This window comes from Jaculus jaculus, chromosome 2 (genome assembly GCF_020740685.1).
Source record: "Jaculus jaculus isolate mJacJac1 chromosome 2, mJacJac1.mat.Y.cur, whole genome shotgun sequence".
Classification (NCBI taxonomy): Eukaryota; Metazoa; Chordata; class Mammalia; order Rodentia; family Dipodidae; genus Jaculus; species Jaculus jaculus.
Window position 1 is genome coordinate 27,274,223 of NC_059103.1, and position 22,064 is coordinate 27,296,286.

The 22,064-nt window shown below is 38.7% G+C and overlaps 1 protein-coding gene across 4 annotated transcripts in view; it reads left to right on the forward strand.

Annotated features, from left to right (window-relative positions):
• The window catches only part of Arhgap28 (Rho GTPase activating protein 28), a 202,932-nt gene that overhangs the window by 122,909 nt on the left and 57,959 nt on the right, over positions 1-22,064 (forward strand). For all 4 annotated transcript variants that reach the window (XM_045143969.1, XM_045143970.1, XM_045143968.1 and 1 more), the window contains exons 2-3: positions 704-912; positions 9,000-9,217. In XM_045143969.1, coding sequence (XP_044999904.1) covers positions 738-912; positions 9,000-9,217 — 393 coding nt within the window. In that variant the 5' untranslated portion in view covers positions 704-737. The remainder of the gene's footprint in view (positions 1-703; positions 913-8,999; positions 9,218-22,064) is intronic.

The window sequence follows — 22,064 nt, forward strand, 5'->3', positions numbered from 1 at the left end:
GCTGGGATCCTAATGTCCCCTTCAGGTAAATGCTCTTGATCAAACTACCTAGGTCCCACCATTCAGAAGGCCCACGGCATGCTGCTCATCCATTTGTCCACTGATGGACATGTGGTTGTTCTACCTCTGTGTCCAACTCATGCTACTGTGAATTTGGGTGCACAGACCTCTCCCATCTTTCAATTTGCTTTTGAGACTATTCCCAAAAGTTGAATTTCTGCCTAATATGCTAATGTTTTGAGGAACCACCATACTCTTTTCTGTAGAGGCTACACCATTTGACTTCTCCACCAACAGTGCCCAGGTGCTTAATTTCTTTACATTCTCAGCAATACTTCTTATGTTTCTTTAAAATGGGGACTATGCTAACAGATGTGAGCAGTCAACATATCAGCCTCCTCTGTCATTCTCTAGCTCACCATACAGGAAAAAATGGTCATCACTCTTTTATGTTTTTACTGATAAAACAACTTCCCATTTTACTTATGTGAAGATCATAAAAAAATATTAATTTGTATATAGTCTAAAAATTGTTGTGAAGTACAGGATGTCAAAAAAGAAGAGTTCCACTGGATTGTTAGTTCATCAAAATCCTCCCAGCTCACCAATTTACCCTAGTGGCTTTAAGCTGAAATTTAATTGTGTGGTTTTGTACATGAAGACATGGAATTTCTCATGTGCAACCTTACTCCTCTTTCCTCAGAAAGTCCATTCCTCGCTGCCGAAGAATTAACAGGATGCTGTCCAATGAATCCTTGCATCCTCCCGCGTTCAGCCGCTCTAACTCACAAGCCTCCGTAGACAGCGCCTCCGCGGAGGAGTTCTGGCAGGAAATTGAAAGCATTAAAGAGAACAGCGTGGGAGCGCAGGAAGAGCGGCCGCCTGTTCCCACTGAGGTCAAGCCGTTGGATGGTAAGGGGCTCAATCTAGGTGCTTTCTTCTACTTTGTGTTTTCCTTGTCCTCTTGGCAGAGATCATCTTGCTAGGTTTTTTAAAATTTATTTATGAAGAGAGAAAGAAAGTGGCAGGTAGAGAGAGAGAGAGTGGGTGCACTAGGGCCTCCAGCCACTGCAAATGAACTCCAGATGCATGCACCACCTTGTGCATCTGGCTTACAAGGGTCCTGGGGAATTGAACCTAGGTCCTTTGACTTTTCAGACAAGCACCTTATCCACTAAGCCATGTCTCCAGCCCATCTTGCTAGTATTTTAACAAATGGACCAGTAGAGTTTGGCCTAATTACCTACTTCCATTAACTTACTTCTACAGGAGCTGAAGGAGGGCTAGGCTCCAGAAATATCCAGATTTATTCCCTATGTATTACTATTTCTGGACGCTGTATCTGTCCATTGATTTAGTTTCACCAGACAGAATGAATATCCTAATTGCACTGGTATTTATATCTGTATATGTGACAATTAGGAGAGGGACACAGAGAGAGAGAGAGAGAGAGAGAGAGAGAGAGAGAGAGAGAGAGATCTTTTCATAATTTTTAAAGAAAAAAATAACATTGAATAACTTGTTGTTACTAATGTATCACTGTTTAGTACTCTACAATTTAAAATTCACATCAAATATTCAGGTTGTGTCCATGTCCTTTGTATGTGTTGGTGTGTGTGTGTGTCTGTGTGTGTGTGTGTGTGTGTGCGCGTATGTGTGGAGAGAGAGAGAAAGAGGGAGAGGGAGAGACAAGGTCTCTTACTGGCCTGGAACTGGCCAATTAGATATACTGACTGGCCAGCAACCTCCAGAGTTCTGCCTAGCTCTACTGCATGCACAACCTCACTCAGCATGTGTACATGGGTACTGAAGATCACATCCATGTCCTTATGCTTGCAAGTCAATCACTTTACCAACTGATCTATCTCCTCAGCCCAAATATTTAGATTTTTACTGAAATTAGATAGAACTTTTTCTTGGAGACTAAATAGAAAGAGAACAAACAACAATAATAAAACAATATAAGAATTACCATGGTCTCAGAGATCAAAATTCCTCACTTAGGGCTAGGAAGATGCTCAGTGATTATAGACACTTGCTCTGCAAGCCTGCCAATCAGAGTTCAAATCCCCTCCAACCACATAAACCTGGACACAAAGTAGTACACAGCTCTGTAATCCTAACACACCTACAGCAATGGAAGGCAGAGGCAGAGGAATCATGAAACTAGTCTGGCCTTCCCAGAGAAAAAAACAGGAGCAAGATCAACCTTTTCCCATAGTACCTGAAGATTATCAATACTTGAAGATTATTAATATCTGGAGATCACTTCTACAGCTTCAGCTCACTTTTTATAAGTATGTACTTTGTAAGTTCTTTTATTTTTATTTATATATTTATTGAAGTATAGTTGACAATTCAAAATGGTATTGTGTATGATATATATTTTAATGTATGCGCTCAACTCATAGTTTGCAAAAACCATTTCCAAATAGGTTACCTTCATGGTTGTTATGGGTAAAAGTTTCAATATTTCTTTCTTGTGATACAGTTTAACCCATCATTGCAGTATTTCATTGTATAAATATATCACATTGTCTTTTAAAAAATATTTTATTTACATATTTGCAAGCAGAGAAAGAGGGCTGGGGCATGGGCACTGCAAGGTCTTCTCTTGCCTCTGCAAACCAGCTCCAGATGCATGTGCTGCTGTGTACATCTGGCCTACATAAGTATTGTGGAATTGAACCCAGGTTATAAGACTTTCCAAGCAAGCACTTTAAACCCCTCAGCCATCTCTTCAGCCCCAAAACCATATTTTCTTAACTTATTTACCTATTAAAAGATTTGTGGATTTTTTTTTTAGTTTTAGCCACTATGTTTAAGTGCCTTGAAAAATGTAAGTCTTTTGTGGAGAGATGTTTTATTTTTCTTGGATACATGTATTTTTATAAGTTTGACTATATAAGAAACTGCCTGGCTTTTTTAAAAACAGTTTTATAATTTTATGCTCTTTCCAGCAGAATTTATAACAGAATTCCTCTTCCATATCCTTATAACATTTGATGTTATCAGTTTTCTTAATATGAATGACTCTAGATGTATGCAGGTGTCTCATATTTCTAACTACATTCGCTAATGAATAGTGTTGATTTTCTCTTTCATATATTTTATGCTGTGAAATATTATTTTTTAAAATAATTTCATTGTATTACTGATTCATACCAATTGTGTTATTTTTTTTTTGCTTGTGTGCATGTGTGTGTGCAGTGTGATGTGCATGAATGTGTGTGGTGTGTGTTAGGTATGCATACATATGTCCCCTTCTGATGCCCCATAGATTTGCCTGCAGCATTGGGGCTCTCATCTGCAGGGGCCAGAGTGGTCCTCCTACATTGCTCTACCAAGCTGGAGTCTCTTAGTGATACCAAAGTCGCTATTTTTATTTATTATTTATTTAGTGAGCCCTGGCAGTTCCATGGTCTCTGCTCCACTTTGAGGGACAGGAGTTCCAGGCAGGTGTGGCCATGCCCAGCCGTTAACATGGTCTGGAGATTTGAACTCAGGCAGGTTCAGACTCCCCCGCTCCCCAGGTCCTCATACTTGCACAGGAAGTTAAGCGCACTTAATTGCTGCTCCGTCTCTCCAGCCCTGACTTCCACGAATTCAAGATGTATCCTCGATTTGTCTTCAGACATGTATTGCAAAGGTTTTTCTGCCTCTGACTTGTCTATTCATAGCCAGAATGGATTGTTTCATTGGGACTATCATCAGTTTGCCTTACTTATATCTCATTAACTTCCTAAATTTGTTTTATGGAATTTGTCCACTAAATTTCCTAGGACTTTCTACATAAGCAAAGAGGTTCTAAATAGGTACAGTTTTCCTTGGTGATCTTTATGTTGGTTTTTTTTTTTTTAAGACCTTATCATATTGTACTGTCTAGAGACTTCAAGAAGGAGTGATTGATTACACACATCTTTTCTGTGCTCACAATCTTAGAAGGAAAGGGCTAACTTCACTGATAGATAAGGTACTCTTTACCCCATAACTTGCTGTTTCTAATTTATGAAAGCAACACATAAATAAGTGTGTGAATGTTGTTTCATGCTTCCCCCACAATAAGACTATTAAAATTCTATGTTGTTTTTAAATCTATGTGCTTTGTGTTTAATTTGCTTAGTATATTTACCTTAAATCTTTAAAGTGGAAATCTCAACCACTGATTTGAAAATGTTCATCTTTTTGAGTGTGAACAGTTCTTCTGTAACCTTGTTTTTATGCCATAATTATTACTGGTGGGCTTTTTTTTTGGTATGCTGTATTGTTTTAAATGTTTTATCACTTCTGTCATATATCTGATAATTTTAACATATTTTATATAAAAGTTGTTAATGATTTTAAAGTTCATTGTGTTGTGTTTAGGTTAAAAAGTTTTTAAGTTTCAGTCTCTGAAATTTATTCAGGCACATTAGATGATATTCCTTCTCTGTTTCCTTATTGCAAGTATCTTTTTCTTTAAATCCTTGAACAAGAACTTCTTTCAATCCTTGTCTAGAATGAGAGTAATATTCTTCAGAGACTCTTCCTTCTGTTTTCTTGTCCTACAGGAAGTTCTAGCAGTAAATGGTCCTGCACCAAGACCACCAACTACCTTCCCTCCTGCGTGCAGTGACAGAAGCCTTTGTCCTATATTTTAGTCTTCAGCTCTGATTTTTTCAGTGGGATACTTGGAGTTTCTCACACAGATTTTTCCATTTGAGATTTGGTCAGGCACTAGGTCAGAGTTTTTGTATAGAATTTCAGATTTTGCGTGACTGTCTCTGCCGATAAGTATGTTCCCTCATTTCCTTGCTAAACTTGTCCTTTAACCTTTGGCTCCTCAAATAATTCCTGCTCTGGCTTTCTAAATTCTGGTCACCTTGTAGTGTAGGGATTAGAAAATTGCCTTACTTGAAAAGCAATATAAATTCAAATAAAAGTATTTCATTTGTTTTTAAAAATTGGACTTTGGGGCTAGAGAAATGGCTTAGCGGTTAAACACTTGCCTGTGAAGCCAAAGGACCCCAATTTGAGGCTCAATTCCCCAGGACCCATGTTAGCCAGATACACAAGGGGGCGCACACGTCTGGAGTTCGTTTGCAGTGGCTGGGAGCCCTGGTGCGCCCATTCTCTCCCTCTCTTTCTCTCTGTCTCCCTCTCTCTCTATCTCTGTCTGTAGCTCCCAAATAAATAAATTAAATAAACAAAACAAAAAAATATATAAAAATTGGACTGTGTTCCCCCCTCCCAGCATGTACTCATATTTGGCTTTCTCTAGTATTTTATTTAATTATTTTATGTATTTCAATTAGAGTTTGTACCACAATAGTGGTATTTTGATAAGAACCTCACCATCTTAGATTTTATTTCCTTTTTTATGTTTCACAATCACAACAAACATACAGACTTTCAGTGTAATGATAGTTAGATTTATTTTTAAAAGGTTTTTTGCTCTGTTTGTTTGAGATAGGATCTCACTTTAACCCAGGCTGATCTGGAACTCACTCTGAAGTACCAGGCTGGCATCTAACTGACAGTGATCTCCTACCTCTCTCTCCCAAGTATTAAAGGCCCAAAGGACTAAAGGCTCAAAGTTGAGGTCTTATATTTATCAACTTGCTGAATTTTTAGAATTACTTCTCTAATTAATTTTTTTCATTTGCAACTTAATCATTTTATCAATGAATTCAACACTTAATGTGCACTCTCCTGAGCCAGGAACTCTTTAAGATATCATTATATACTAAAGAAGAAATCTTTCCCTTGCTCATAGAATTAATAATGTAGCAAAAAAGTAATTAATGAAATAATATAAGCAGAACAGACCTATTTGGAGGGAAATTACATGAACAAAAGAAACAGCAGTATTAGGGGTGATGGCAGTAGGACGTCTTGTGTGATGGGTTGGGGAAAAAAAAACTTCTTTAAAAAAATCTTCTGATATGCTGAAATTTGAAAGATGTAGTAGCTAATAATTCCAGAGCCAAAGAGGGCTGCTATAAAATTCTAGTGACTCCCCAGTACTGCTGTGAAACTGAGGGTGAGAAAAGTATGGTATGGATATATTGTATAAAGACCACATTAAATCCAGGCAAAGTTATAGCACTACTTTTATTTGTATTTACAGCCACTATTTTACTTACAGTATGGCAAACAGATTGGAAGGGGATCAAGAATGGCTATAGGAAGAATAGTTAGATGTTCTTTGCAGAAATCCAGGTGAGAGATAATGGTGGCCTTGATCACGGTCATGGGAGAAGAGATAAACGCAGCTAGAGGCAGCCAGGCTGGGAGTACACTAATCCAGCATTTAGGAGGCTGAGGCAGTATTGCCAGTTCAAGGCCAGCCTGGGCTACATAGTAAGGCCATATGCCAAAAAAAAAAAAAAAAAAAAAAAAAACCCAGAAGACAGAGGGTTTTGAGATGGAAATAAGAAGCAGCATCAAAAAGTCTTGACAGTGTGCTGGAGTTGATGCATACAAGAGAGAACAACATCTAGAAGGGCCCTGGGCTACTCACTTGGTTGGGTTTGTGTGCGAAAATGTGGAAGAGTGCCAAGGGCCTGAGGATGGCAGTGAAGATAAGTCCAGGCTTGAGCATGTTGAATGTGACATGACTGACCGAGCCAAGCAGATAGAGCAGGCAGCTGAATAGGTGCATCTGAAATCAAGGGAACGCTCTGAGTGGAAGTTATACATTTGGCAGCTGGAGTAGTGAGTATAGGGCTGCCTTACATGTAATTCAACAAATGAGGACCATTGATATGTGCCATGAACACATCTCACCTAGGGAAATGTTCTACATATGTCTCACCCTAGGTAAGGATTTGAGGCTGTCTAATTGGATCTCAGTACTAATTCTAATCAACCTATTTGTTCCTTTCTCCTTCTCCTGCATTATTCTTTACATAGACGGATATAAACACATCCAATTTTTAAAAACTTTTAGTATCTACTTATACTTGTAACGTTTATCTTCAGAAATGAAAGTCTTGCCTAAGGTCTGGTCTTCAAAGGTTTATTATTTACATTGTGGCTGCTAGTCATAAACTCACCTTTCATTTTCTATTACAGGAAGAGTTTAACAAAGCAAATAAATAATAAAAAATACTAGAGAGTAAATAAAATATTTGCCTAGCTAGGAAATTGGATTTGTAAAGCACATTCAAAGTCATTGTTTATATACCAATGATATAATAATATAAGCAGAGTTCAGGACTCTTAAGAGTATGACTGCAACGTGTGTTTACATGTCATTCTAATCTAATGATTAAACAGTCCTCATTTGGGTAAGGCCAGTTTAGCATAGCTCCCAGAAATGTATACACAGTGAATTGGCAGGACAGGATGTGCTATCTTGCATTCCTTTTATTTGTTATGTCTGGTTTACAATAGCAATTAAATCATGTGGGTGAATCTTGGGCTTTAACTACCTTCAGAAGGATAGACTAATGGTCATCTGTTGAGTGGAATAAAAATCTTAATAAATACAATGTCCCCCACCTTCCTCATAGCCACCTACTAATTTTATCAATAGCCCCACTGTAATATATTCTTCTAATCTACTATCGCGTTTTCTCCCAGGACAGCAGCTATGCCCTCTATAGCTGCTCTGATTGAACTCCAGAGAAGGTGGTCGTAGATGTTTCCAGTGTACCTTTCATAGGACGCTTCTTTATCCTGGTGGGTGGCTTGATGGTGTGATGGGTAATTGATTGCCAACTGGACAGGATCTAGAATCACCCAGGTGACAGATATCTGGACATGTTTATGAGGGACTTTCTAAATTGAGCTAGGAAGACGTACGTTCATTGCGGGGGACACCATTTCATGGGCCGGCATCCCAAACCGAATACCAAGGAGGGGACCGTGCATCAGTCTCCCTCCTTCCCTGCTTCCTGGCTGTGGATGGAATGGGGCCCGCAGCCTCATGTTCCTGCCACCATGCCTTCCCTGCTATGAGCGACTGTGTCTGCTCAAGCTGTAACTTGAAATAAACCTTTCCTTCCTTGAGTTGCTTTTGTCAGGTATTTTACAGAAGCAACAAGAAAGTAACTAGTTCAATGACTAAGTGTCCAGATTGTAACCAGATGAATTTTTGCCAAGAAACATTTTGGTGAGCTCAGAGTTCCTGTTTGGTAGGTGAGGCAGTGACAAGAAAGGACATGTCTGTCTAGTCCCAGTGATGTGTAGGATCAATGGGGCCAGTCAGGTGGGTTGCATCTGTCTGTTTCTGTGTACATAGGATGGCGGTCACCAAGAGAACGTTGTATGAGGCAGATGATAGCTCTGCATGGAGGAAGTGGGAGGATGTGGAAAACTGGAAAATCTCCGGGGTAACTGAGCCTTGCTTCCAGTTGGAGAAGGGTAATCTTATATTCAAAATGAATGACAAGGTAACATGAAGGAATGGGAATTCGTCATAGTCATTGAGGAGAAACTGATGACTGGAAATAACATTGACCAAAGTCATTCAGCTTGTAAACGTTGGTTGTGGGAGTTTAACCAGCATTTGAACAATTTAAAAAATATCCTGGGTCCCACTAAATCATGCTTTTTTGTTACAGTTTTAGTCTAAATATTCATATTTCATCTTTTCCCAAACTTGTAGTCTATATATGCATTATATTTAGCCCTCTAACCAGGAAAAAAATAACATTCTGAGCCAGCTTATCTATAGTATTGTAAGACTGTACTTATTTGAAGAATAAACTACAGACTTTTTATTCATTCTTGCTCTTGCTCATAGTTTTGTAGACAAAAAAGACAACCCTAGCCAGGTGCGGTGCTATATGCCTATAATCACAGTATTTGAGAGGTGCGGGCAGAAGACTTATGAGTTCAAGACCAGCCTGGGTTACACAGTAAGAGTCTATATGAAAAAACAGTGACCCAAAAGATCATTTTGTATTGCGTACTGATATTTCCGACCATGCAATATGCACAGAGATACGGTGATGCCTATCTTGCAATCATACAGAAAAGGCTTTCATCCCCTTGTTCATGATGTTTTACAGAGGGAGAACTTGAAGCAGAGTGGCTACAAGACGTAGGCTTGTCAACTCTGATCTCCGGGGATGAGGAGGAAGACGGCAAAGCGTTGCTGTCCACTTTGACGCGCACCCAGGCTGCGGCAGTGAAGAAGAGGTACAACACCTACACCCAAACCCTGAGGAAGAAGAACAAGCAGCCGGTCAGGGACGTCAGAGACATCTTCGGAGTCAGCGAGTCTCCTGTATGTAATAAGAGGGGGTTGCTTTGATTTCAGGGGGGGCAGGATACAATAGTAGAAAAGGCTGGCCCAATCTTGCTTTCAGGGTATGCTAAAACAGACAGCCGAGCACAGCATTTTACAAACATGAACTGAAGTAATCATTCCTTGTCTCCTGTATCCACATCTCCACCCAGACCGGGTTCCTGCTCTTTTGTGTTGGTGTTGGAGAGCGGCACCATTTGTTGTAGAGCAAGTCTTTAGGAATGGGAAACACAAAGCCTTACTTCAATCTAAGTGCTGCATGGGAATTCTGTGGTCAGATAAGGGAGTCCCAGAAAAACCCCTACGTTTTGTAAGCAAGTCCACCCAAGCGGGTTGATTTTAATGGTAATAGTAACTAGGTCAAGCAGTAGCTTTTATGATCAAAAAATTAATATGGTAAAATGTGAGGTGTGAAGAGATGGCTTTGTGTTTTGCTTGCAAAGGCTGAAGGCCTGGGTTCGATTCCCTAGTACCCATGTAAAGCCAGACTCACAAAGTGATGCATACATCTGGAATTTGTTTGCAGTGGCAGGACGCTCTGGTGTGCCCATTCCTTCTCTCTTTCATTATTTCTATCTTTCTGCTTGCAAATAAGTAAACAAAAAAAGGGAAAGATTCAAGATTCAATTAATTAATTTATAATTCCTTATCATGGAAGTATCACATTCCTTATGAGAAATGACTACGTGAAGTTCCAGTATACTCTTACCAGTTTCATAGCCAAAATTTTATTTTTACAGCTTTTAGTTAATTTCTTTCATTTCTGCATTGTATTCACTGCTAACTCTTTCAGTTTACTCATTTGTTAAACCATTTCAATGTTGTATTGCAGTAAGTGCTTAATGGTACAACAAACGCTAACTGAATGTAGTCTTTGTGCAAGATTCTTTATTAAATACTCTGTAACAAGGATTAGTGGAAATTTTGAGTCTTAAGAGCCACACCTAATACCTTAAGGTCCTACCCTGAAAATATATTACATCAAATCAATTGATACAGCTAAGAATACACAGCTAGCTAGAAAATCCAAGCATTAACTTAATCCAAGATGCAAAAATATATACATTATAACACAAGAAACACTAAAAAGCAAGACGATATAAATCCACCTAAAAGTATTAATGCATCAGAAATGTCCTCCAGTGAGAAAGAGTTAGAGGAGATGCCTGAGAAAGAGTTCAAAAGAATAATTATAAATATGTTCAAAGCGGTCAAAGAACACATGAAAACAATCAAAGAAGAAATCAAAGAGGAAATCAAAGAGGAAATCAAAGGAATCAAAGAATAGGCAGGACACCAATTTAATGAAATAAAGAAGGCAATACAAGACATAAATAGGGAAATAGAAATAATAAAGAAAAACCAGTCAGAATTACTAGCAATGAAGAACACAGTTAATGAAATAAAAAACTCTGTAGAAAATCTCACCAGTAGGATGGATGAGGGAGAGGACAGAATATCTAAGCTAGAAGACCAGGTGGCAGACCTAATGCAGTCCAACAAAGAGAAAGACAAACTTATAGAAAAGTATGAGTGGGAATTTCAAGATATTCGGGACACTAGGAAAAGATCCAATATAAGAATTCAGGGCATAGTAGAAGGAGAAGAACTCCACTCCAGAGGCATAGTAGGCATCTTCAACAAAATCATAGAGGAAAATTTCCCCCAAATTGGGAAAGAGGTGCCAATACATATACAGGAAGCCTTTAGAACCCCAGCCAGACAAAACCCAGAAAGAACCTCTCCTCGCCATATTATAATCAAACTTCCAAACACACACACCAAAGAAAAATATTGAAAGCAGTTAGAGAGAAAAATCAAGTTACCTACAAAAGCAAGCCCATCAGGATTACAGCAGATTATTCAACACAAACTTTTAAAGCCAGAAGGGCTTGGAGTGATATATTCCAAGTTCTGAAAGATAACAACTGTCAACCAAGGTTACTTTATCATGCAAAGTTATCCATTCAAATAGATGGAGAAATAAAGACATTCCATGACAAAAGCAGGTTAAAGGAGTATTTGAAGACAAAACCAGCTCTACAGAAAATACTTGATAGAATCCTCCATGCTGAAAAAAAGGAAACGCACACATATAAGGAACCTAGAAAAAACAAGCTATACTCAAATACCAGTTAACAGAAGAGAGCACAGGTAGAACCAGTAACACACACACACACACACACACACAAATGGCAAACATAAATACACACCTTTCAATAATATCTCTTAATATCAATGGTCTCAATGCCCCAACAAAAAGACACAGATTTGCAGACTGGGTTAAAAAGCAGGATCCTACAATTTGTTGTCTCCAAGAAACTCACCTTTCTACAAAGGATAGACATTATCTTAGGGTGAAAGGTTGGAAGACGGTGTTTCAAGCAAATGGGCCTAGAAAACAAGCAGGGGTTGCTATCCTAATATCAGACAGGGTAGACTTTAGTCCGACGTTAGTCAAGAAAGATAAGGAAGGTCACTTTATATTGATTAAGGGCACACTCCAACAGGAGGACATTACAATCCTAAACATATATGCACCTAACATGGGGGCTCCCAAATTCATCAAACAAACACTATTAGAACTAAGGTCACAGATAACACCAAACACAGTGGTAGTGGGTGACTTCAACACCCCACTCTCATCAATTGACAGGTCATCCAGGGAAAGAATAAACAGAGAGGCATCTGGACTAAATGAGGTCATAGAAGGAATGGACCTAACAGATATATACAGGACATTTCATCCAAAGGCTGCAGAATATACATTCTTTTCAGCAGCACATGGAACATTCTCTATATATTAGGACACAAAGCAAATCTTAACAAATTCAGGAAAATTGAAATAATTCCTTGCATTCTATCTGACCACAATGGAATTAAACTACAAATCAGTAGCAAGAAAGGATATAGAGCATACACAAAATCATGGAAACTAAACAATACACTACTAAATGATGAGGGGGTCGATGAAGAAATCAAAAAGGAAATCAAAAAATTTATAGAGTCAAATGATAATGAGAACACAACATACAAAATCTCTGGGACACAATGAAGGCAGTTCTAAGAGGTAAATTTATAGCCTTAAGTGCCTATATTAAGAAACTAGAAAGGTTGCAAGTAAACGACCTAATGCTTCGCCTTAAAGCCTTGGAAAAAGAAGAACAAGGCAAACCAAAAATTAGTAGACGGGAAGAAATAATAAAGATTAGGGCAGAAATTAATGAAATAGAAACAAAAAGAACAATCCAAAGAATTAATGAAACAAAGAGTTGGTTCTTTGAAAGGATAAACAAGATTGATAAACCCTTAGCAAATCTGACCAAAAGAAAGAGAGAAGAGACACAAAATAATAAAATCAGAGATGAACAAGGTAACATCACAACAGATACCAGAGAAATTCAAAAAATCATAGGGACATACTATAAAAGCATATACTCCACAAAGTATGAAAATCTGAAAGAAATGGATGATTTCCTTGATTTATATGACCTACCTAAATTAAATCAAAATGAGATTAATCACTTAAATAGACCTATAACAAACATGGAGATCCGAGCAGTTATCAATAATCTCCCAACTAAAAAAAGCCCAGGCCCAGATGGATTCCCTGCTGAATTTCACCAGACTTTTAAGGAAGAGCTAACACCATTGCTTCTTAAGCTTTTCCAGGAAATAGAAAAAGAAGGAATCCTACCAAACTCCTTCTATGAGGCCAGCATCACCCTGATACCAAAACCAGGCAAAGATAGAACAAAAAAAGAAAATTATAGACCAATCTCCCTCATGAACATAGATGCAAAAATTCTCAACAAAATATTGGCAAACAGAATACAAGAGTATATCAAAAAGATCATTCACCCTGACCAAGTAGGCTTTATCCCAGAGATGCAGGGATGGTTCAACATACGCAAATCTATAAATGTAATACATTACATAAACGGGTTGAAGGACAAAAATCACATGATCATCTCATTAGATGCAGAGAAAGCATTTGACAAAATCCAACATCCCTTCATGATAAAAGTCCTACAGAGACTGGGAATAGAAGGAACATATCTCAATATAATAAAGGCTATTTATGACAAGCCGACAGCCAACATATTACTAAATGGGGAAAAACTGGAAGCTTTTCCACTAAAATCAGGAACAAGACAAGGGTGTCCACTGTCCCCACTTTTATTTAATATAGTTTTGGAAGTCTTAGCCATAGCAATAAGGCAAGAGACACACATAAAAGGGATACAAATTGGAAAGGAAGAAATCAAGTTATCATTATTTGCAAATGACATGATTCTATACATAAAGGACCCTAAAGAGTCTACTAGCAAGCTGTTAGAGCTGATCAAAACCTACAGCCATGTAGCAGGATACAAAATATATACACAGAAATCAGTAGCCTTCATATATGCTAACAACAAACACACAGAGGATGAAATCAGAGAATCACTCCCATTCACAATTGCATCAAAAAAATAAAATACCTTGGAATAAACCTAACCAAGGAAGTAAAGAATCTATACAATGAGAACTTTAAAACACTCAAGCGAGAAATTGCAGAAGACACTAGAAAGTGGAGAAACATCCCTTGTTCCTGGATTGGTAGAATCAATATCGTGAAAATGGCAATCTTACCAAAAGCAATCTACACATTTAATGCAATCCCTATCAAAATTCCAAAGGCTTTCTTCATGGAAATAGAAAAAACAATCCAAAAATTCATTTGGAATCACAAAAAACCTCGAATATCTAAAATAATACTGAGCAACAAAAAAGAGGCTGGTGGTATCACCATACCTGATTTTAACCTATACTACAGAGCCATAGTAACAAAAACAGCATGGTACTGGCACAAAAACAGACATGTAGATCAGTGGAACAGAATAGAGGACCTAAAATATTCTGCTCTCTATGTATAATATACATTGAGTAAAATGCATTGTGAGTTTATTGCTATGTGAAGTTCATTTTAGTTGACATCTGTCTTACTGGATTATGGGATTTGATTTTTTTTCTATAGAAGTAATGGAGTAAAGACGGCTCCCACAAGTTAAGGCCAGGACATTGACTACAGATGTCCTGGCATAGACATCTATTGACGAAATTAATTAAAGTTTGTTCTGATGGCTTAAAGTCTGTGGCCACTTCTCACTGATCTGATCTCCAGGATCATCTTATATGAGTCCTGGATACTTTGCCCACATGTTTCATTCCCAAATACATTTTCAGCTACTTTAGAACAAGGCTTGGGTTCTGTGGGAGTAAACTGAAATAGAAAACTTGTGCAGGGTTTTCCTGAATCTTCTACTTCCTTGAGCAATACTCAACTATTCTTTTCAAGTTTGAAGGGTTTTGGTTTGAATAGGAAGGGTTCTCCATAGACTTGGGTCTCGAATGCTTGTTGTCCACCTGTGGTGCTGTGCTGGGAGTTTGAGGAACCCCTAGGAAGTAAGTGGTGCCTGGCTGGTGGAAGGAGGTCACTAGAGGAAGGCCTGCGATGGTTATTCTGGCCCCTGGTTCCTGCTGTGCACTGTGATTCTTGGTCTGCAGTGATGTGAACAGCACCAGCTGCACAGTCCCACTGCTGCGAGTGAACTGCCTAGCTAGACTTTCCCTGCCATGAACAACTGGAACTCTCTAAAGAAACCATGAGCCAAAATAAATATTTCTTCCCTTAGGTTGTTTCTGTTAGGCACTGTGGTTATAGTGGCATGAAAATAACTGATAAATAAAGACTTTGTACATCTAGTAACATAAAAATTGTGAGCTAGGGCTGGAGAGATGGTTTAGCAGGTAAGTTGCTTCCCTGCGAAGCCCAAGAACTCCTATTTGAATCTCCAGGTCCCATGTAAGCCAGATGCAGTGACACAAGCTCGCAAGGCTGTACATGCACACAAGAGGGCACACAGGTCTGGAGTTCATTTTCAGTGGCTTAAAGGCCCTAGTGTGCCATTTTCCTCTCTCTCATTAAATAATAATTTTTAAAAGTAAGCTAGAGTCCTTTTTAGGCAAACTCCTCTGCTTTCACTTGACCTTCCCTGAAGGGGTGGATAGAGGAGGCACTTATTTATTTGGTTTTTAAGTATAAAAAAAAATGAAGTTTTTATTTCCCTGAGGCACAAAGGTATGGCCAAGTGCAGTGGCTATTCTAGGAACATAGGCGTATACATATGTAAAGGGGAGGAAATAGCACCAGGGTTGCCTTCCCAACTCTCTCCTACCAGTGGTGCTGATATGGCCCCATTTCTAGAGTTAAAGGAGAATGAGGATTAATGCAAAGGGCAATGTAAGGAAAGACAGTGTATTCTAGAGAGTAAACAGTTCTTGTGCTTGCTGAGGACAGGAGCCAATTAGAGAAAGAAGATCCACTAAAACCTGGTGTTGTGCATTCTGCTTAAGTACTTCCCTTTTTTTTCCTTATCAGAAATGTAAAACACTATATATACCTAGCACTGGAGAGGGAAGTCATATACTTGTAATATACAAGGACAAATGACATTTTTAAAAATTTTTTAATTTTTTTATTTGAGGGCGACAGAGAAAGGGTAGATAGAGACAGAGAATAGGCGCACCAGGGCCTCCAGCCACTGCAAATGAACTCCAGACGCATGTGCCCCTTGTGCATCTGGCTTATGTGGGTTCTGGGAAATTGAGCTTGGGTCTTTTGGCTTCACAAGCAAACACCTTAACTCTTAAGCCATCTCTCCAGCCCAGAAACTTGGAACTTTCTAAGGAAACTTTCAATGTTGCAACTTTCTATTTGAATTTGATGGAATAAATACTAATTCCTCCTCTCTTGATCCATGTCTGTCTGTCCTAATGGCTACCCATCCCTCTCTCTCTCTCTTTGCATCTCCCTCCTGCTATTGCTTCTTCTTCCTCTTTTTCAGTCCTCTTCCACCTCTTCTTTCTGCCTGTCTACTCTTGCCCATTCTCACTCTCCCTCCCTGTTTTTGTTTGTTTGTTTGTTTCATCCCTTCCCACTCTGCATGTATTACATTTTAAAATTTATTTTATTTATTGGCATTGGAGGGGGCCACTACAGGGTCTCTTGCCATTGCAAATGAATGGCTACACAGCTTTCTAGCTAATCAAATCTGGGCTTTTTTAAGTAAGCACTTTTGACTGATGGCCATCTCTTTAGTCCTGCCTAATCTATATGTAGTTCTTTGGCAATATGCACCTACATGTAGTGGTTTGAATGTAATATGTCCCCCATACACTCATGTGATTGAATATTTAATCCCTCCCAGGTAGAGTAACTGTTTGTGATGGTGGTAGAGTCTTTAGAGGCAGTCTCCCTGGAAGAAGAATGTCATTAGGGGCAGGTTTCAAGGTTTTATAGTCAAGCCCCACTGGGTGTTCCTGGTCTTTACTTCCTCCACTTCACTTGGTAAAGACTTGACCTGTGTGTTTCCTAAGCAGATTTTTGAATTGATTTTATACGTACAATTTTCACCAGTATATTTATCTAGTGAGGGTATTGATTCAATAGTTAAAAAAAAACAAATAAATTATATTGATGGGTTTTTTTGGTATTTTTGGTGTGTACAAATATGTGTCTGCATGTTTACATGTGTGGGTGCAGACACATGTGTACATATGGAGATCAGAGGCTAACCTTAGGTGTCTAACCTTGCCTTCCACCTTGTTTGAAGCAGGGTCTCTTTTTTTGTTCACTGTTGCATTTGCCAGGGTAAACTGGTCCATGAATTTTGAGACTGTCCTGTCTCTGCCTTCCTTCTTACTGTAGGAAAAATGTGAAAGCAATTTCATCAACAACTTTTTTACACAGTAAATTCCATGCTTAAATTTGCATTCATTCAAAATTTCTTTTTTTAAGATATATTTTATTTATTTATTTGAGAAAGAGGAAGAGAGAGAGAGAGAGAGAGAGAGAGGGAGAGAAAGAGAGAGAGAGAGAGAGAATGGCCACACCAGAGCCTCCAGCTACTGCAAACAAACTCCAGATGCATGTACTCCTTGTGTATCTGACTTACGTGGGTCCTAGGGAATTGAACCGGGATCCCCTGGCTTTGCAGGCAAAGGCCTTAACTGCTAAGCCATCTCTCTAGTCCCTAAATTTCAAATATACTTTCCATCACCATGGAAAGCTATAATGTCTACATCAATCCCGATCCTTTATTTAACAGAAGTAGAAGTCTTCAAAAATATCAGAAATTTGTATATCAGATAGTAGTAAGATGACTATGCATTTCTATTTGAGCTTTCTAAATTTTTCATCAGTATATTAAAGTTTTACACTGTGTAGCAATTTTAGATATTTTCACATAGTCAAAAATTGCTTTTTTAAAATTTTCTTGTTAATTTTTATTTATTTATTTGAGAATAACAGAGAGAAAAAGAGGGAGAGAGAGAGAGAATGAGCACACTAGGGCTTCCAGCTTCAAACGAACTCCAGACGTGTGTGCCCCCTTGTGCATCTGGCTAACGTGGGTCCTGGAGAATTGAGCCTCAAACTGGGGTCCTTAGGCTTCACAGGCAAGCGCTTAACTGCTAAGCCACCTCTCCAGCCCCAAAATTGCTTTTTGATGTTGATTTTTTTTTTTTTAATTTTGAGATCAGTAAACATACTCATGAGTTTGATTTTCATTTTCATGATAATTTTGAAGTTTAGCCAGCTCAGCCTTTTAAGAAATTCGTCCTGGCCTGCACTAAATGAGCCTTTTCCACCTACATTTACAGTGCTTTCCTTCAGTAACTCCTACTAGGTGATCATTCCCATAGGTGTCAAAATTGTTCTCTTATTTTTCCCGGTATTAATTCTGCATTCTTGGATATCTTCAACTTTATTTGCTAATGCCAGTAATTTGACTATGGTTGTATTAGTGCATATGGCTTTTATTAATTTAAAATTTTTAGTAACATTGCTAATTTACTGGCATTCCACCTGTCCTCTGATTCATATATATATATATATATATATATATATATATATATATACATACATATATATATATACATATATATATATATATATGTATATATATATATATATATATATATATATATATATCAGTCTGTTCTTGTTTCTTGGCTGCAGTACCCTCATAGCACTCTGAACATAGTAATAACTAAGGCTGAAAGCCCAGAGTTCTCTTCCTTTCTGTGAATTATGTTTCCTTCTTCATGGTATGCTTATTTTTAGCATCATGTTTTTCCTCTTCCTATTGTCATTGTCAGTAGATTTTTCATGGTGGGAGCTGATGTGTGTTTCTTAATGGAAGCCGATTGCTTTATTAGTACCGTTAGTGACTGTATGCTTCTTATACAGTTGTTTAAAGCTATTTCCTCCTCCTCCCCCCAAAAAAAACTCTGCATTGTGAGTTTCCTCTGGACCTAGGTGAGTAGAGACATTTGTCCATTGTCACACTTCACCATATGACACGCAAACATAACATCAATGCCAAAATAGGAAGATTCCCCAGGAATAGCATTTTCTTTATAAGTGAATTAAACTTCCCCTTTTATTTTTTAATTTTTTTGTTTATTTCTACTTATTTATTTGAGAGCAACAGACAGAGAGAGAGAGAGAGGCAAAGAGAGAAAGGGCATGCCAGGGCCTCCAGCCATTGCAAACGAACTCCAGATGCCTGCGCCCCCTTGTGCATCTGGCTAACGTGGGTCCTGGGGAATCGAGCCTTGAACTGGGTTCCTTAGGCTTCACAGGCAAGCGCTTAACTGCTAAGCCATCTCTCCAGCCCTAAATTTCCCCTTTTATATCCCTGACCATATCCTTTCGGAAAGCCCCAATGTAGAAATCCTTCTGCCAGTGACCACCACTCTCTGACCATAAGAACCACCAGTTTCACTGATGAAGGTGATCATTTTGTCATCCAAGATTTTCCTGGGACTTTCAGTGTATGACGAAAGAAAGGGTCTGTCTGGACCATTTATTCAGAAAAAAATATGTTTTTCAATTATTTTTATCATTTTCTTCTGAATTGGATACATCATAATTGTTATATTTCCTTCTGGATGTGGAGATTTTGGGATAAGCATTTAACTTTTCAGTTTTCTCTTGAGCCTTTCTTTGGGTTTTTTTCCCTACCTTATCAAACCATTTTTGCCTGCTTGTTATCTTCTAGGAACTTCCGACAATTTCTCTTCTGCTATGAAATGTTGAGTGGTTTCTAGATCTAAGCCCATTTTGAAAGCTAACTGTCTTTTGACACAACTAGTTTTATAAGGAAGGGAGACAGTGTTATCTTGATCCAATTTTCTTGTGCTGTCTTTTCAGTAGTTTTTGTTGCTTTTTAAAACAAAAAATGTGCCGTGGGGGCTGGGAAGATGGCTCAGTAGTTAAGGTCTTTTTTTTTTCTTCTTTGAGGTAGCTCAGGCTGACCTGGAATTCACTATGTAGTCGCAGGGTGGCCTTGAACTCAAAGTGTTCTGGACCCAAATACATTGTTCCAGCATTTTCAAGATATCTTGAAAGACAGTATTGTCTACAAAGGACATTGCATCCTTCAGTTTCAAGTTTAATTTGATCTTTTTATTGACTGCCCAAGAACAAAGGCAATAATCAGTGTACCTGTAATCATAGTCCTGATGCCTGTACACATTTGCATCAATGTATAGATATTATGCATAGTGCATGCTTCACTGAACAATTAAATTCTAGAGATCACGCCTCAGTAAAATGCACTGTAATTTTTCTCAATTACCAGGTGATTTTTCCTGTGGGTTTTTTTTTTTTTTTTTTGTGTATGTGTGTGTGTGTGTGTGTGTGTCTCCGGGTAATGAAATGTAATCAATAATTCCCTGAAAACATAGTCAATTGGTAAAATAAATGGATTTGAGTGTCAGGTATTTAGGAAAAATAATTTTTTCCACATAGGAAAACATGGAGATGGGAGGAGTGCTTACTTACCTTGTAACACTGAAGCGAAAGAGGCTTAAACTAATGATTGAATGGTTAGATCCACAAATAATGATGCTCTATACCTTTACCTTCAGTAACAGAAAATACCAGCAGCTGTAGCTCCAGCCCCTCAGCCAGAAGTGAAACGTGGGGGAGGGGGATATTGCCCCCTTCTCTGTTGTTTCCTCTGCTGGGCTCATATTGGAATCTGTCTCAGCCTTCCACGTATCATTCAACATTAATTTAGTGCTTGTTATTAGACATATTTGACACCTCCATTACTTCCTAAATAGAAATGTCTCATGGGAAGTTGTGCTAGATCATTTCAAGTAAAAATGTCCTATGGGAAACTGTGTCATCTTACGTGTGTTGCAGTTTGTGATAAACTCATGTATTATGTAGCATGGGAGTTAAGTATCGTTTACTAAAGCCATGTTATGTATGTTTGGTTTTGGTTGCAGGATATCACACATGTTAAACATCTACTTCCTATTGAGCTAATGCCTAGGCTTATACTCATCTATTTTAGTTCACTTTCAAAGCAGGCTAATAATCTGAGTTAGTCATTAACTAGGGAATTGTATCAAAGGAAGATTTCTGGGCTGGGAATGTAAAACTTTTTCCATTTCCCTCCAAAAGTGGTCAGAGTGAGTCTGCAGAGTCCTCTGGAGCAACTGTAGGTATTGGCTGACCACTCAGTAAGCGCTTTGCACACCACACAGTAGCCGAAAGACATGGCGCTTGCACAGAGGGTTCGGACATTTAACCTAGGATTGAATTCAGGGACAAGCAGTTCACTTTACTGGGTAGAATGACAATTGACCTTTAAGTGGAATAGCTCTGAAATGATTATGTAAGGCCAAGGCAGACATTTACCCATTCTGCTGCATTTTTCTTCATCTTCATCTCCTGCTCTCCAACCCGAGGCAGCTAAGTGATGCTGATCCTTCATCTGTGCCTATAGTTTAAGTGGAGCAGTTACCTCTCAAGCTCTACCTTAGAGGCTTCCAGAATAATCATTAGGCACTCTCTCTGAAACAGGACTGAAGAAGGGCCCAGCATCCCTTCTTCCCAGGATCCCTCCTGCCAGTTCACTCTCCTGCTAGTTTTCCTGCCTCCCATGTCTAAATCCTTAAGGGGCTGCCTTGTAAAGGCTGAGGAAGCATCAAGCATAGCACTTGCACTGAGCTGGGAAAGAGTGCTTAAGCTCCACTCCAGGCTCACCCATGCCGTCTAGTTTCTAGAATGTGAAAGCAATATTAGATATTGCTAACTTGCCATGGACATTAATTTTCTCTTCACTCTCACCTTACACCTGGGAGAAGCAACTTGAGAGAGACAGAGTTTAATCTGACTCCTAGTGTGTGTGGTGTAAGCCCATGATCTCCTGGAGCCACATGCTGGCCAGAGCATCACAGCATTCGCAGGGAGATGGACACTCTTCTTCCATTCTTGGGGGATGGGAAGCAGAGGGAGAACAACACAGAAAGGAGCCAGAGGGAGATATGGCCCCAAGAACCTCTCCCCCAGTGACCTACATTCTCTAACTGAGTTCCACCTGCCAAGAGTAGCTTCATAGTATATATCCATCAAGAAAGAATCCATCACTTAAGTCAAATCGCTCAATATCTAATTCAATTGTCTCTGGAAAACCTGTCATAGGCACGCTCAAAGGCATGTTTCTCTAATGTCCTAGATATTTCTTAGTCTAATTCAGGGTGTCCATCAAAATGAACCATGTCCTATAATCCCATCCTAGGCAAGGTGAGGATACAGTTAAGTAAAAAATGCATTGAAACGCTGGAAATGTAATCCAGTGTGAGAGCAGTAGTCTTGCATAGGTGAGGCCCTGGTTTGATCTCTGAACACTTCCAAAAATAAAGACAAAATAAAGAGGCATGTATATCTCATATATGGGACACCACAGTTTACCAGCAGCAC